At 42.4% G+C, this 18,101-nt stretch overlaps 1 protein-coding gene across 1 annotated transcript in view; it reads left to right on the top strand.

Annotated features, from left to right (window-relative positions):
* The window catches only part of LOC106098407 (poly [ADP-ribose] polymerase 14), a 208,140-nt gene that overhangs the window by 183,117 nt on the left and 6,922 nt on the right, over nt 1-18,101 (top strand). The window contains exons 4-5 of the mRNA XM_025905502.1: nt 17,175-17,411; nt 17,792-18,016. Coding sequence (XP_025761287.1) covers nt 17,175-17,411; nt 17,792-18,016 — 462 coding nt within the window. The remainder of the gene's footprint in view (nt 1-17,174; nt 17,412-17,791; nt 18,017-18,101) is intronic.

Raw genomic sequence — 18,101 nt, 5'->3', positions numbered from 1 at the left:
AAAACACTGAGTCCACAGACTCAGGACCGTAACAGTACCCCCCCCCTAAGGGCTGGCTCCAGACAGCCCAAACCCGAAAACCAGAGACACAGAAAAACCAAAAACAACCCAACCAGGGCGGGCGGCGGGGGTCCAGGACGGAGGGACCAAGACCAAAACAAAAAGGGCACAGGAGCACAGAACAGTCCCGAACAGAATAGGCGTCAAGACATCAAAAACACCTAGATCCGGAGGCCGGTCCGGAGGCCGACGACACAAAAGCCAAAACAGTTCAGGGGGCCGGCCATGCATCCGGCAATGGCGGCGGCGAAACGAATCAGGAGGCCGACCACTAGGAAGGCAGTGGCGGCCACTGAGCAGGTCCGGAGGTCGGCCACGATGCCAGCGGTGGCGACGAACCCTGTCCGGAGGTCGTCCTCAACGGCCATGATGCAAACTTAGAGGCCTGGAAAGCGGCCGGCAGAGGCGAGGCGGAGCAGGACGAGCTGGGCCAGACGGAGGCGGAGCCGAAGCTGGGCCAGACGGAGGCGGAGCCGAAGCAGAAGCAGAAGCTAGACCAGGCGTAGCAGAAGCAGAGGCTGAAGCTGGACCAGGCGTAGCAGAAGCAGAGGCTGAAGCTGGACCAGGCGTAGCTGGAGCGGCTGCGGAACCCGAGGGCAGCGGGACGGCTGCGGAACCCGAGGGCAGCGGGACGGCTGCGGAACCCGAGGGCAGCGGGACGGCTGCAGGCGTGGAAGAAGCTGCGGCTGCAGGCGTGGAAGAAGCTGCGGCTGCAGGCGTGGATGATGAGGCGGCTGCAGGCGTGGATGATGAGGCGGCTGCAGGCGTGGATGATGAGGCGGCTGCAGGCGTGGATGATGAGGCGGCAGGCGGCGATGATGACGATGTGGGTGACAGCTGAACAGCCCTCCCCGGACCGCCAGCCGACGGAAGGATGTGCTGTCTGGGTCTTCCAGGACCCTCAGCTAAAGAGGTGTGGTGCTGGGTGGGCTCCTCGGACCCACCAGCAGACGTGGCATAAGGCTGGACGGGCGACTCCGGCCCTCCAGCTGACGACACTTGAGGCTGGACGGGCGACTCCGGCCCTCCAGCTGACGACACTTGAGGCTGGACGGGCGACTCCGGCCCTCCAGCTGACGACACTAGAGGCTGGCTGGGTTCTCCCGAACCCCCAGCTGACGAGACATGAGGCTGGACGGGCTCCTCGGGCCCTCCAGCTGACGAAACCTGAGGCTGGACGGGCTCCTCGGGCCCTCCAGCTGAAGCAGATGCAGGACCAGAGGCAATTGGGACCCCTGGCTGCATAGGTCGCTGAATCGGTGCTTGCACTAATTGCCGAGTTACCGGCTGGGCGGTTGATTGAAACAGAAGTTGTGGTGGTGGTCGTGATGATGGTCGTGCTGGGTGTAGTGATGGTTGTTGAACTTGCAACAGAGCGGGTAACCGACTCTCAGTAACTCTTCTCCGGGGAACAGGGACGGGTACTGGGCCTGGCCGAACATCAGCCATCCCCGCCTGAAGAACAGATACAGGTCCAGGGAAGAGCTGTGTTCTGGCTGCCTTACCCCTGGGGGCCGGTGTGGGTGCAGGAGCTAGCTGGACCGCCGCTGCTCCCACCCGAAGAGCTGAAACGGGTGCAGGAGTCAGCGGGGTCTCAGTTGCCTCCACCCAGGGAACCAGAACAGGCACAGGCAATGACCGGGCGCCCGCCATCCCCACCCGAGGAGCAGATACGGGTGCAGGGATGAACGGAGCCATAGTCTGCCTGGGAACTGGATGCGGAGAGCGGAGCAGAGGAGCTGTAACAGTCACAGGGAAAACCAGGTTTATGGTACCAGACATGGTTCTAGAAAACCAAGACTTATGGCAGGCTGACCTTGGTAAAACTGCTATTCTTAAATTGTCCAAGCTGACATTAGTAGTCTTAGAAAAGACGAGTTCAGGGGCAGTCACAGGTGCTGGAGAAATCATACAAGCGGAGTCTGAATTAACAGGGTGTGAAGCAACATTAAACACAGTCTTACAAAACGCAGCCTGGGAAGTTGCACACACAGTGTCCAGGGCTAGTGGCTGAAAAGCGTGGTGCACAGAGTTATACAAACAAGATCGGGGAACCAAGACTTTAACTAGAGCAACCAACTCTGCAGTATTTAAACCAAGTTCTTTTGCCAGCTTGTTTATAGCAGACGACACCTTGGTGCTCTTAGCCTGAACAGTCACAGAATGCACAGTGTTAACGACTTCACAGTGAGTTACACAAACAGACTTGGAATTCGCATTCTCTGGGCTAGTGATTTTTAACTCAGGAGAGGTTATAGGAACATGAAATTTGTCACATGTAGTCACAGAATGAACTGGCTGGAAAGCCGCACAGCACTTGGGTGAAGCAACATCAACAACAGTTTCAAGAGGTGTAGCCTGAACAGTGTTGAAAGGATTTAGCGGGAAGGTTAAGCGGTCCATGTTTAGTTCAGTGGTTGGAAAGATTGTCTTTTGTGTGAAGCAGCAAACAGTCTTCTGGACAGGACTCTTAATATCCTGAGTGAGATTATTATTGTTAAGGTCACAAATTTCCATAACAGATCCACACATGACATCTGAAAGCTCAATATTAACTAGTGCTCCCGAAGCCATCCTTGTACTATTAACTGATCCAAAAACCGGTGGCTCAGGAGCAACATAACTTGGCTGAGAAGTAAAAACAGAAACTCCAGTCTTTTCAGAAAGAAACCCAGAAACACCACTCTCAGTTACAGAACACAAAACTTCTTTTGACTCTGAAATAAGGTCATCTGATTCCTGAATTCTCTCAAACTTAGAAGAAACAAAAGAAAAATCATTAGAATGTTCAGAGTCCTGAAAGGCATCCTCAGAGTCAGCCATCTTAGGACCATCAGTTTCTAATTCAACAGACTCAGAGTTAACAGTCAAAAGGTTAACTGACTCTGAATTTACTGGCTCAGAGCTTGAAATTCCCCGCGTGGAAGAGGCCGGGTGAAAATTGTTCTGTTCACTCACCACGTCCAACAGTTCAGAACAGGAACTGGACTCGGGTTGCGGTGAGGGACGGCGACGACGAGAACGCCGCTTTCTCTTGGAAACGGGAGCGGCAGAGGAAACGGAAGGTGTCGGAGCAACGGTGACCAGACCCTCATCCTCCGACCACATTCCTGCCAGGCACGAGGCAGGTGAAGGGTGGTCGGAACCAGACGTGAGGAAGGAAAGAGTCCGATGCTGCGACTGCAGCTGCTGCAGCGGGGCTGAAGAAAGCTCTGTCCGCTGCGGCGGCGTGAGAGGGCTTGCTCGCTGTGACTGAGGCAGTGTGGATGAGGAGATGAGGGTGAATTGGGCCAGCTCCCGGGCTTTGACTGCCTCCTTAGCCTGGGTCAGCGAACGGCCGAACTCCGAGGCAATAGAAAGCTGGCGCAGTTGAGGACTTCTGTCGAATATGGCTTGTATGGCATTCAACCCGACTGAGAATGTCTGCAAATCCGAGGCGTGGCTAATGCGAGTCATCAGTCCGAGGATGCGAGCAAGGTCCACCTCCCTCTCGAGGTGAGCTGAGTCCGCTGGGTCCATGTTATGGTTGCGTCCTTCTGTCACGGTGAGTTGTGTGGCTGTCAGTGGCTGGACCCACGTGCAGGACTCGGAGACAAAGCATGAACTTAAACGGCAGCTTTATTTGCTGGAGAATCACGCTTGGCATTACATAAACAACAACTTAAACTTAACTAGACCGGAGATGCTGACGGTAGACGACAATGAACACACACACAACCAATGTGGAGGACGCAACAACAGGCAGGGAAAAACACAGGGCTTAAATACATACTGAGGTAATTAGGGAATGTGAAACAGGAGGAGAGCACAGCTGGGACTCATCAGACATCACAAGACAAGGGGAGGCAAAACTCAACACACTGACATAGTACACAGACTTTCAAAGTAAAACAGGAAACTGAACAGAAGTAACAGAACCACAACCTAAGAACTAGAACACAAGAAATGCCAAGGAACTAGGGATACTAACAACAGAAATCAAAACACATCATGAAATCAAGGAAAACTTAATACAAACAGAAAAACACTGAGTCCACAGACTCAGGACCGTAACAGTCCAGATTACTAACTGTGGATAAAAACAGGGCAGAATGATGCCAAATGGAGCTGATTTCCAGATGAAAGGCACTCAAATTTACACTGCTTTCCTAAATATTGATGACCCCGACATGATATAGGGATTTGAAAAGGTTCGCCACTGGAGTCTTTCAGCGGGACCTGGGTGGAGCCCCAGAACGCCATTCACTCACTTGGCGAATAAAGTGAAACGTAGAGTAAGAAAGGGAACAGGAAGTGAAACTTGACATGAGAAGGGACTGCCCTGAGACAGGGGCAGATAGTGAATTGACTCCAACTGGAGGACGGAGGGTGATACTGCAGGCCACCAGCTGCCTGCTAGTAAAAACAGAAAACCCCCCTCTTAATAGTCTTGGCGATCATGGCTCAAGAGTTGGGAGTTCGCCTTGTAATCGGAAAGTTGCCGGTTCGAGCCCCGGCTCTGACAGTCTTGGTCGTTGTGTCCTTGGGCAAGACACTTCACCCGTTGCCTACTAGTGGTGATCAGAGGGCCCGGTGGCACCAGTGTCCGGCAGCCTCGCCTCTGTCAGTGCGCCCCAGGGCAGCTGTGGCTACAATGTAGCTTGCCATCACCAGTGTGTGTGAATGGGTGGATGACTGAATGTGTAAAGCGCTTTGGGGTCCTTAGGGACTAGTAAAGAGCTATACAAATACAGGCCATTTAACATTTTTAGTCTTATTTAATATATATTTGTGTTTCTGAGCCTACAATGAATAAAGTCTCAGTTCCTTTTTTTAAAAAAAAAACCACACACACACACACACTAAATATATATAGATAGCAATAATAAATGTATAAACAAAGAATTAGAATAAATAAAAAAGTAACAATATATGAAACTGAATGCATTGTGACAATTATAAAGGATTAATTTTTACAAAAAAAGGTGAAAGGAAGATGAGGAGAATTCATTAAAAAACAAAGGTAGTATGTGTCATTTAATGCAGACTAAAAAGATTATTTCTTCTTATTTTATTTAAAGGGTAAAGGGTAATTAGAAAAAGTACCTTTAAGCCCTTAGTTTTCTACTTTAAATACAGAAAGAAGGTGCTGTGTGAGAAAACTGAGAATTTATCTTTATTTCACAGCCTAGCTGCTACTCTGTAGAGATCTTTGTACATCTACAGCACCTCCGTGGATTGAGAATACAAAGTCTACACGGCTACAGGAGTTTCTTTTTTTAGTTCAAACCATCTGACCATCTGCCAGAGCCTGGCCATGCCAATCAGAGTAAGACCACATAGGCATCGTTTTGGTCCACACCCGAGTACAATTACTGTTCATACCTGCAAAAACAAACCGTACCAAGGAGGAAAATCAACCCAAGTTGGATTTAAACAGATTAAACACTGCAAGTGTGAAAACACCCCAAGTCACATTTGGAGTAATACAACCATGGAAGTAGATGAAGGTAGAAGTTTAACATTATAATTAAGTAGTAATTTCACAATTTCACAGTGCTACCTCTGCTGCAAAAGGGTACTTGAGTATGTTGTATCCTGTGTAAATCTGGCCTTGGGGCTGAGTAAAAAATGATTAATATTTATATTGGTTCTGTCCAGGTTTATTGTATGTCTTCAGAGTTGTATCTTAAGAGATCTTGTAGTTTGCTTTTTTAAATTATTGTCACACTGTTAAAATATTGTCTATAAGCTTATATATTTTTCTTAGCTGTGTGGATCAGGACCAGCTAAGTTTCACTCTTTATTCTTCTGTGCTTTGTGCAGCAGGGTTTAGTAGTTTAAACACTGACATACTTTGTAAAGTTATTTGATTCTTGGTTAATTCTAGGTCTATGTTTATGTTGGACAAATGGAGAACATGAAACTAATGCTGAGAGGCCATTTAAAAACAGTAGAAAAGTATATGTCAGACGTTAGCCATTTACTGTGTGAAGGATAAATATATTTTATGTATATGCCATTTCTCTAATTACCTCAATGAATAAGTACAATAAAGATAAAAGGAAGCTATTTCAGCTAATATATCATTTACTTACAATGATTCTCATGTTTTAACTATTCTCATTCAGGTGCTGTTCTGGCCAATAATCATTTTTGGGTTTCAGCGGGAATCCGTCCACTGGATTCATAACTGGCAAAAATCTGACTATGCTTTGTCACTTCATAATCTACACCATGCAATAATGAAAAATACAGCAGTAGTCACCAAGGTTTTACTATGGTTACACTTGCATTTCTTTCTGATGGTTCACCCACTGGATAAAAGCGAAATTGGAGAAACATGTGTATCCTGCTGGGTTGCCCTTTGAAAACTAGCCATTCAAAAATGCTGTGTATTTCAATATAAAGTGGGACATCTGATTACACTACAGTCCACTGCAATGCAAGCACCTAATAGCCTGTATTCATGAACCCCTCCCAATGTGATCAGTGATTTGCTGATGGCAAATATGTCTGTTGTTGCATACTGTGAGCATTAGCAAACCTAAGCAAACAATTAACGTTTAGCACTAAACACAACAGCAGAAACTGGACTGTGCTACCTACACATTACTAAAGCAGTTCAGCCATGGAAACCCAAGCCATGAAGCTCCCAGTGCACAGTTTTTGTGCTGATGTCAGTCCCAGTTGGGGTTTGGAGATCTGCAGTTATTAATTTTCAGGTACTATCAGCATCTGTACTCGGCAGCCCCACTCTGTAGGTGTACAAATTCTGACACTTTGTGGCTGAGTTACTGTGGTTCCTAAATGCTTCCACTTTGCAACAACACCATGTTGAGGTGATAGAGGAATATCTGAAAGTGAAGAAATTTCACAAACTAACCTGTTGCCATGGTGACATCCTGTTACAGCACCATGCTCACTTCAGCCTGATCAAATAAGAGTCAGACTAATTTTCTCCAAAATATTAAATCCTCAGATCAACCACCAGCCACCCATCAGTCACAGGTAACGAACAGTGTAACACTGAAATTTAAATTTTATAATGCATGTTGATATATTTAAAATAATTTAGACAATTGCATGAAAGTCTCTGAGTTTTTGACAGATGTACACTAATGTACATTTAGTCTTGTACATTACATTACTGAAATCGAGTACTTTTTTCCACCAGATTTTTACTAGAGAAACTCTTGAAGGAGAAGCAGTTCAAACTGGAAGAACTTTCTTGTAATATTTAGGGTGGTCTATACAATAGTTTTCCACACTTTTTTGGACATTGGCTGCTTTTTCACTAATTTACAGTCCAATAACTGTACCTGACCATTTTCAGATGATTGTGTTTTGTTTGTTAAACCACCTTACACAGATCTATGAATCATTCAAACATTAAAATAAAGAAACCTAACTGGAGAACTAATACATATGTCTGATAATTCCAAAACTTTAAATGTCTCTCTTTTATTTTCTGTTTTCAGCAACCTTATTTGCTGCCTCAAAGGTCTAGGGTGCTGGGTGCTTCCCATGATGCACTGCATGTTTCTTCTTCACTCATCTTTTTCACTCTCTGTGTGTTTATAAACTACTTTGTATTTAATCGTTAATTGGCTCTTCCACAGTGCGTCTTCTTTCCACCCTTTTTTTGGAATGAGGACCCAAATGCTGGACTCTTTAACCTAAACAGTGCGATTATTTACAGTGCAAGAAATGCAATAAATCCCCGTGCTCTCCCTTGACTACCGTGTCATGTCTTTCCCCAAAAAGTCTGTGTCTTTGTGCTCTCCGCTCCCGTGTCTTCACACTCCCTGTGCTCGCGACCTTCCTATTTCCACGCTCCTCCTGGGGAAAAATACCAAAGGCAGCCGTAAGACACAAACTCTCACAGACATGCACTAACGGACTTTACACTAAGCTCAGACACTGACATGGAGTCTTACGCAACAATCCAGTGTTGGTGGGAAGTCAGCCACTCTGTTAAATAGCTCCCACAACGAGGCTTGATCAGCTGCAGGTGTGTGTGATCATCCTCTTCAGGTGTGGCCAGCCTCCAGGCGGAACACCAGGCCTGATGATGCATGAAACCCAGTGCTCTGCCACACCCACACACACACCCACTCATACACACAAACATGGAAACAAGGAACAGCGGCAACAAATGTACACATGTCCAGGAACTATTCAAGAACCCTGGGTCCCCAGACCCAGGGTTCTTGACACTGCATTTGGTCAGGGGACTAAATGTAAATGCCAGCTACTGATGGTTCTCAGACAGTGTTTGTGGCAGTGTTTTCCTTCCCACTCTCGGTCAGCACTGTCAGTACTTGCTCATAGGGGGCTGTCTGATGTTTGGGTGTTTCTCTGTATATCTATACTATTACTGTCTTTACCGTACAATGTAAAGTGTCGACTTTTGTGATTTGGTGTTATATATGAATAAAATTGAATTGAATTGAATTGAATTGAAAATGACAGCAGCTTGCTTTGCAACATGGCTGCTGTTTTCTGTTGAACAACATTTTGGCTCTCCTGATAAAAGGAATCTTATTATTATTATTATTATTATTATTGTTATTATTATTATCTTCTTATGTAACTTACTAGTAACTGAACAGCCAATCAGATAGTCACTCTGTGGAAAAAACTGGATAAGTAATTAGTTGCTCACACAACATTAAACAGCACATAAATCCATCTTCAAACATCTCTGTGCTTAAATTCCTGAACTTAAATTTAAGGAAAACTGGCTGCTCATGAAAGGCCAAGTTTGACTTGTGTTACTGCTTCTGCCACAGCGCAGTCTGGGTCCTCACTCAGCAGAGTGAGATGAAAATTAAAGAGATGGCGGATTTTCCCACCCCTTGTAGGCGGGGCTGCTGAAGCACCTTTGAATGGGAAGGACATATTTAAAGAGGCACAGATCATTGCTGATGTTGAGACATATAACTTATGTGTGGTCACTTCTGGTCTTTCTGTCAACTTACACCAAAAATATCAGCGTTTCAGCAATGTTATTCTAACCATATGTTGAAAAACCATTTAATTATTTCTTATTACACAATAAACTAAGCTTACTTGAATTGGAATCAAAGTTTGGGTTCTGAGCTTTAGATATTTGTAGATTACCACTTGAAACTACATATGAGAATGTGTAAGAACACTGTGGAAGATCAAGGGAAAATCTGTAAGTGTAATGTGAAAATTACAGTTTTTCCCAATTGCTTACACACATTTCCTGAAAGCATGCCTCTTATTGTCAGAACTCTACACACAAATAAAACACACACACACACACAACGGGCAAATCCCTTCAATTCTCCTGCAAAATGAAACTCTAAATTCAAAACAATATAATTTCTTGTCAAAAATGCATTTTTTTTTCAAATGACACACACAAACCATCACATGAATAGACATTTATCAGAACCAGTTGAACACTGATGTGCTAAATGTAAAACACTATGACCACTTCTTCTCCAGTCATCATAATGACTTAATGTAAACCTTTTTTGTTCAGTTACACTTACTAGAGACAGTAGTCCTCCATGAGTGCATTGTAAAAGATTTCCGAATGTTTGTATACAAAACACAAAAATACATGGTACCAAATATATTTTACTGTATTTTCCAACAAAAACAATGTACACAGTGTTCATCCCAACCAACTCAAAGTTGCACATATTGTGCTCTACATATACAAACAACAGAAGAATTTACTGAATACAGTTACAGTCAAAACAAAACAAAAAAACAATGATGCTGCAGCCTCTCTTCTGTTTCGGTCTGGGCACAGCACCTCATCCACATCACAAGCAATGTTTTCCCTGGCCGATCAGCAGGGCAAATATTGCTTAGCATGGCGAATCCACCCATGAATACCATCAACTGCTATATCTCCACATGCATCTTTCATAGCTTGGAGAAGGGGTATACGTGTATGGATTTCGGTTATATACTTTCCCTCTCCAGGCATGAAAAAGATTCCTTAATGGGACTGAGTAATGGAGAATATGGAGGGAGATAAACAACTAAAGAGCGTGGGTGGACAGTGAACCAGTTACGGACTCTGAAACACAAATGATACATAATACAGACATGGAGTGGTCACTATTGTGAAGCATAATCAGAGTATGATTACTGTAATTTATACAGTGTTGAGAGTATGCATCAGCTGTGGGACTGTATGGGACTTATTTGCACATAGTTGTATTGCAGTTTATTGCACATTAGTTTCTATGTGCAATAACCCAACTGTATATACACAACACTATTTATTACATATTACTTTTTTTAAAACCAGCTTGTATATTTGTACATTTTATATATATATATATCTTTTTCCCTATGTTAATACTGCCCATATGTATATAGCGCTGCAGAACTGTACACCCCCCCCCCCCCCCCCCCCCAGCATGTTTGCACTGAGTAGGAGATGCTCTGTATGTCATTGTACAACTGTATAGTGACAATAAAGGCAGGCTGCACTGTTATTCTGTTATTTTCTAGAACCATGTTTATGATTTCAGTCTCCTGTTCAGGAGACAAAAGATGTTCTCGACCACTGCATGTTGATAAGCTTTCAGCTCTGCAATACAAATAGTATACTGTAAAATACTGTGAATAGGCCTACTGTGTAGGAATACAAAGTAGCAATACATTTCCTAAATACATGAAACATACTTTACAGTATTTTCACAGTCTACAGAAAAGTCCACAGGCAATACTGTGCTACAGTAATGTACTCATTGAGTACAGTGACATTTCTTACCTATTCTCATTTCAGAAAGTCCTGAAGATGGATGCTACAGTGTACCTACTCACATTTGGCTGTACTCTGTGCCCAGCCTCCCTCATTGGTAGACCATGGTTGACCACATGGTCAACCAAAGTGGCTCTGATCTCATCCGAGATTACATTCCTTGGCCCTCATCGTCCTCGTCCTCCGCGTCCTCCGCGCCCTCCGCGCCCTCCTGCTCTTACTCTCAATCCTCTGGCTCTGCCTCTGTTTCCAATGTTGGCTTCCATTGCTCCAAAACAGAAGAGCTCACCTGTTGCCCTTTTATAAAGCTCTTATTTCTTAATTGCAATTATGTGTAAAAGGTGTTTACCCATGCCATCAGTTAGTATGCAAAGTAGGGCAACTGAGTTTACAATTTTGAATGACAGTGTGTTTCTTGTGCAAACAAGAGATTTTCTTCATGAAAATTGTGCCAAATGCAGAGAATTGTGTGTAGTGTTTTGAAAAAAGTGTGTTTTAAAACAGTTTGAGTGTAAAGCAGGAATTGTGCTTGTAGTTTAGCAGGACTGGTTCAGGGGGTTGATTCATCAGTTACATGTTGTAGACATTGTGTCTGAAGTCCAAGGAATTGTGTGTAAACAATTGGGAAAAACTGTAAAACTTTTGATGACTTATAATAGCACAAAAGTAAATGCAGTGTTTAATAATGAAGTGAAAGATGTGTAATTTCCTCAAGAGTGAATAATATGGGATTTTGAGTTTCTTATTAGCTTTATGAAAATTTAAAAGTGTTTTTAAGATGTATTAAATCAGTAATGCTTTTTTGCCCTTTGAATTTTCATGTATACTTTGTTAGCTCTTAAAATAAACTATTTGAGAAAGAAAAATCAAAGAAAAAGGTACAAAAACTGCTTTCCAGATTTCCAGATTTTAGGATTCATTCTTCTGACACTTACTGAGTCAGGGCCATGTGTGTCTGAACATCCAAATGAAATTTGTTGTCTTTCTTAGCTCGATCATTCATTGCCTTACATCAATTTAAATTGTTTCATTTTGAACAATATCTGTTAATTAATTATTAATTAATTAATTAAAGAATACACACATAACACCTACATAAATGTATTTTATCAGTACATCAATAATTGTGCTTTACTTCTTAAAACGGTTTCATAGTTTCTATAAACATTTTAAATAACATCTTTTCATTCATTGTATTAAGAAATTAACAATGGCTCTATTGCTGTTATGTATGTTTTCTTTCACTCTGGAGGCCACTTCATGAATTAAACCTAAATGTCACATGAAGCAAAACATTAATAAAAACACCTTAAATGTAAGAATTTCCCTGGATTATTATTACATCTCACTGCACTGACACAGTTTTGGTTCTATAATGAGAGTGGGTCGGTGTGGTAATATTGCAGGATATAAGGAAGATTTTACACAGAGGGATTCCTGTTTGTTCAGGGTGTGCCCCGCCTCTACAGACCTATGGTAGCTGGGATAAGCGGAAGAGGACAAATGGATGGATGAATAGGTTTATGTGAAATATATTTGTTGTTGTTTCACATTTACGGACCAGATAAAGCATAACATCCAAACCCTAATTTGCTGTCAGCACAATTACTGGTGAAATTTCTTTCTCAAAACCATATTAAGACATAAATATGATTTAGAGTTACTCTCTGACAGTTGAAACATCTTTTAAAGTACCTGCAGAGCAGGTGAGATCAGAAAAGCCCCTGAGAATTAAATGTGCACTTTTCCCATTGCTGGGTGTGGGCGTGTAAACACCAGGATGTGATACTTTAAAAGTGAAAGTGAAACAAAAATGGGCACTGACAGGGTGGCACAAACAAGTGTTAGACGGGATTAAAGTTCTCATGTTAGTGTAGAATTGCAGATAAAATGGATGAATATCCGTATCCACTGTTTTTTGAAGCCACTGACTTCACAGACAGAGAGAAGGAGAAAGTGAGGCGATACTTTCAGAAAAGGCGAGACTCCGGGGGTGGCGACTGCGGAAATGTAGAAAAACTCGGAGGAAGCGTTTATAAAATCTGTTTCAAGGAAATAGAAGGTACGACAGTCGGTAATTTTTAAAATATTTTTTTAGATTTGTGTTTAAATGCAGGCTGTTTCAGTGACTCTTTTTATGGCTGTTTTAGCTCAAGAGAGAGTTTTGCAGAGGAAGTGTCACACCATCACTCTTCCTAGTGGAGAAGTGCGGCTGACCGTGAGCCGGACAAGTTCACCACAGGTTGACCAGCCATCGACAAGCCAATCACTGGTATGGTTTACTGCCCTTTCAAACATGACTTTTGGTTACAGTAAAAACTGAGTGTCAGAGCTGAATAATGTGGCCAAACCAGGAGTGACTTAACCTCCAGGGGAAGTTGGACAGCTGAGGACAATATTGACACTTTTGCTGGGCCCTCTTTGTTATAGTTTTCATTTCATTGTGCCTCAGTGTTTTCAGTGGCTGACAGTTCTCAGGCTTCTTTCACTTCTGAGTCTTGCTGTTAATACAGAGTGTAAATACACAATGTAGTTCAGCATTGTTAAGAATGTTTTGTTATTTGAGTTAGTTTCTTTCCTATCAACTCAAAGGAGTCTGGCCATTCTCCTCTGACCTCTGACATAAAGAAGACTGTCATGTGAAGACTGTGTGCAGGCAGGATGTATGGAGGACCCACAGTGCAGACTCCGGAGACAAAACGTGAACTCAAAAAAAGGCAGGCAGGCCAGCCAGCAGGCAGAACACACAGCATGAATGAGAGTAGATCACGACACGGACAGATGAAAACACAGGGCTTAAATACACAGAGGGAGCAATCGGGGAATGAGAGAAAGGAAGGGAACACAGCTGAGGCAAAATGGGGCTGACGAGACAAAGGAAGCAAAACCAGACACAGTCTTCGTACTAGCAACGCCACGTACTAGGAAGTACGAGAAGTGCGGAAGTGAGAGGCTTGTGAAATGGGACGGTCTGGCCTTCGTCGCGCTGCTCAGGTTGCCTAGCAACCATGATACTAATCGCGAGAAATGTTTCATACAGCTTTCTTTGACAGAAATGAAGGAGAAAAAATGTGTTTTTGTCCAATAATTTTTTTTTATGACATCACTTTGATTAGTTGAGACCACAGGACTGTAAAACATGGTTGTTGGGCTTCATTTCTGTACTGAACAGTCATTTCAAGATTAGTTAGTAAATAACAATTAGCTAATGTTGTTCATGAAACTAAAGTCATCTCACTTTGGTAAATATAATATGGCCAATATTATAGTATTGTCACATTATTATGATATATATATATTAGGGGTGCAACGATACACAAAATTCACGGTTCGGTTCGATACTTTGGTGTCACGGTTCGATATTTTTTCGATACAAAAAAATGTTCATGCCTTTTTAATTTGTCACCTAATTTTAATAACTCAAAAGTACAGTTTTTAAATTTAATGTTGCTGAAACAACAAAGTAATAAAAAAAAATAAATCTATCTGATCGAGAAATCACTCATCTTTGGAAAAGAGAGTTTATTACAGAGAAATGGCTCTTTCCAAAATAAAAGCTATACTATACGCTTCTTCTGGGGTATACTCTCAGCAGCATATTAAACATATCAGGACCCCATGAGGAGAATCATGTGCTAACGGCTGTCTAAATGACTCGGGTAAAGTTTGTAGCATGCGTGCTTGTTGTTTTTGTCTTCCACTTGTCTTTGCACTAGGATGATGTTGGCGTAAATGTGCAGTCATATTCGTTGTGTTCCCACTAGTGCTGTCAGCGTTAATCTGAAATGACGTTAACGCCACAACACGGCAAATCTCCGTTAACGAGCTACCGCGGCTCGCCCGGTGTGTGGGGCTGGACGGCGTCAACACGTTAACGAGCAAACGCTAACCCAGTAGTTCCCACATGCAATTGAGCATTGCGTGGCACATCCGACATACTGTTTTACTTTTGTCCATGACACACTTACCTTCAGGGTCATGCTTCACATGAAGACCAAAATAATTCCAAACACCGGATCTGAATGCGGGTGGGGGAGGTTCAATTTGCCATGTTGCAATGAGCTTAGCTTCTGCCTTGCTAGCTTGCGCTGCGCTCAGTGGATCTGCGCTCGACAGTGCAGCCTAGGCAGAGTAGTCGAACGCAGATCCACTGAGCTCTCAGCACAGACAGCATCGTCAGAAGAAAAGTTGATAAAATAAATTAAAAATTTTGTATTGTTCGATACACATGCGTACCGAACCGAAAGCACTGTATCGAACGGTTCAATATTGATGCGAGTATCGTTGCACCCCTAATATATATATATATATGTTACAGCAGTGAGCTTGAACTCTGTATCAAAGATTCAAGTTGCAGTTATTTATATTTCCTATCACCTTAAATCTTCACTCAAAGACAAGTATCTTTGACAGCGTATATATAGATGTATTATACATAAGAGACAAATATTGTTCGTTTAATATGTTGGCATTACTAAAATTGGTTCAATGCTTACATATATGTGTAAAAAGAAAATGTACAAGCTGTGAAAACTGTTTCTGATAGAATGAAGAGTAGACTGATTTATTAAATATTCCTTTATTGGGTGAGAAAATCAGACCATGTCATAACTGCTTTAAGTCATACAGAATAGATATCAGAGCCTTAAACAGGCTGACTTCTGCTAAATGGGTCAAACTGGGTAGAAACTATACAAACACATAACATCCTTATAGAATATGATGTAACACTATAGATCAACTTACCTCAGAATATATAAAGCATATAAACAATTACAGCAATATGATGCAACAAACACAGCAGTGCTACTAATCCAAAATACTCAAAGCTTCATAGAACTGAAACAAACATTTATTTTTAGCTCCATTCTGCTGCTGATACATACTTTAGGTTTCTGAATATTAAACTTGTCGCTGCCTTTCATAGTGTGTAACTTGAAGGCCCTGAGTACTTTCTCCCACACTGAAAACACTGGGATGATAACATTATTTGAACATTACCTAATAAGACTGATTCAGGACAGACAATTAGTTATGTTAAACTTTCCCAGCAGTCCTTCACAAACAGGGAACAGTCTGTCTATTCTCTCCATCTGTCAGCTGCTGCTGGCTCTTCCTCCTCCTCTTCCTCACACACTGCTGAGTTTGTCCTGGTGGATCATCAGGGGTGCAAAGCCTCACAGATGATGTGCAGCAGTGGGTCCCTCATTCTGTCCTCACTCTGGACACTTGCAGTTGTCACACATGGAAATCAAATGTGTGATAAGCTGCAGGATTCAAACACAAGTGTAACTTATAAATACATGTTCATACTTTTATTCCACAATCAGAGAGAAAGAAACAGAGAGAGAGTGCAGGACAGACAGACAGGTGACAGTCTCAGGTGTACACACTGCTACAAAACAGCACAAGAGAAGGAGGATTTAGTGTTTGTGTTATTACGAGTGCTAAACAAGAAGAGTTCCAGATGGTACAGTGGACACATGTGTGACTCCTGTGATTAAAGCATCTTTCTTTCAGCTTAACGAGTGAACCGTCAGCTCGTTCAAACACACGTTAAAGTCCGTTTGGCTCGACACCACCGAACAGAGGCAGCAATATAACATAGCTAACATTAACAGTGCAGTGAATCCTGCTTGTGCCGTCATATTCAGGACTGCAAACCGAGCAGCATCACTGACTTTCAGCTTGTTGTGTTTGTGGATATATGACTGACTTTAATTATGCATAAAATCATCACATTCTCTGTAAGATTAAGGTCAGCTATTGAACGGCGTATATTTTAAAGTAAGGGCTTTAAAACCAAGTTAGTACAATCATCACTAATGTCACATAACTTTGCCGACATGTGGCCAACAGTAATGTTTTAATGTTCTTCATTATTAAACATTCGCACATAAATAAGTGACATCATATTCACTCACATTTTCCAAATCCTTGTGTGATTGTGTCTGGTCCTCGATGTCATGTTCAGGAGGCCAAGGAGACCCTAACATCAACTCTATCCAGTCTTATAGTAGACACGTTGACTCTAGATGGACCAGGGGCTCAGCAGTACTTCCAGGAAGAGGGTAAAGTGACTAAAGAGCTGATAGAGGGTTCCTGTCACGTCATTATCCGAGAGAAGCAAATTGCAGCCACCCCAAATGTGCAAAGACCACGAAACACCAGCAGACTCGGCGATACACCTAGATCTCTCAGCTACAGCAGCAACATGTACAGCACAGGTGGAAACTCTGCAATCAACAGAACAAACCTGAAGATCAAGATCAGCAGTTTAGAAAATGAACAGGTTTGATTATTTCCACTCAATTCTATCTTCCTTAATCCCCAAATAAAATATCAGCAATTATGTTATTCAATATTATTTCTGCAGGCAGATGTTCTGGTGGCCCCCATGCTCAACAAACAGCTGACTTCTACAAATATTGGCAACAGTTTGTTGGCTAAAGCTGGAAATACATTACAGTTAAAGTTTGATTTAGTCTTAGCCAGTTGTGCTATCACCCCTGGAGATGTTCAGCTGGTTGATGCACCTCCATCTCTGGGCTGCTCCAAGGTTTTTTTCATTGAATGCTTGCCTTGGGATGGAGTAAGAGGAAGGAGTGTTCAGGTAAAATTAAAGACTTTCATTAACACTTCTGGTGATACAAAAAAAATAATGAATCATTAATTTACCTTAAGGAAAGCAATTAAATGCACTTTATAGCTGTACAGAGATGAAAGTATTAATTAGAATAATCAGATGATATCTAAGTGTGTATGTGCAAAAGTAGAAGTGAGACCAAAAAAAATATATAAAATAATTTTCAATTTAATCGAAAAGCTAAAGCATTAATGCACAAACCAGATAACTGCAAGAGAAGCCTTATACAACCAAACTGATTATTTTTTGTGGAGCCTCACAGTTTTCCATGTGTGCTCTGTTAGTTGCAGTGTGCAATCCAAGAGTTTGAAAATATAGTTTAAAAATATGTAACTTTTGATTTGCAGGCTCTTGGTAACGGTCTGAAGAGGTGTCTGGAGCTTTGTGTACAGCTGAATTTGGGTTCAGTGGCCATTCCAATCATTGGGCCAGGAATTGTTTTAAAATACCCGCTGAGAGAAGCCATTCAAGTGTTAACCGACATCATTCACCAGTTTGGATTATCTGCATCCTCTGGCTCTCTTACAAACATCCACATTGTCATTAAACCTGGTTACCCTGATTCTGAGGCGGTCAGTGTCAATCGATATGTCCTGATCTGATATGTAACACACATATCACACATATCACACTTTATTTATAAAGCACTTTTAAAAA

The sequence above is a fragment of the Oreochromis niloticus genome, linkage group LG3 (genome assembly GCF_001858045.2).
Source record: "Oreochromis niloticus isolate F11D_XX linkage group LG3, O_niloticus_UMD_NMBU, whole genome shotgun sequence".
Lineage (NCBI taxonomy): Eukaryota > Metazoa > Chordata > Actinopteri > Cichliformes > Cichlidae > Oreochromis > Oreochromis niloticus.
This window is presented reverse-complemented; position numbering and strand designations above follow the sequence as displayed.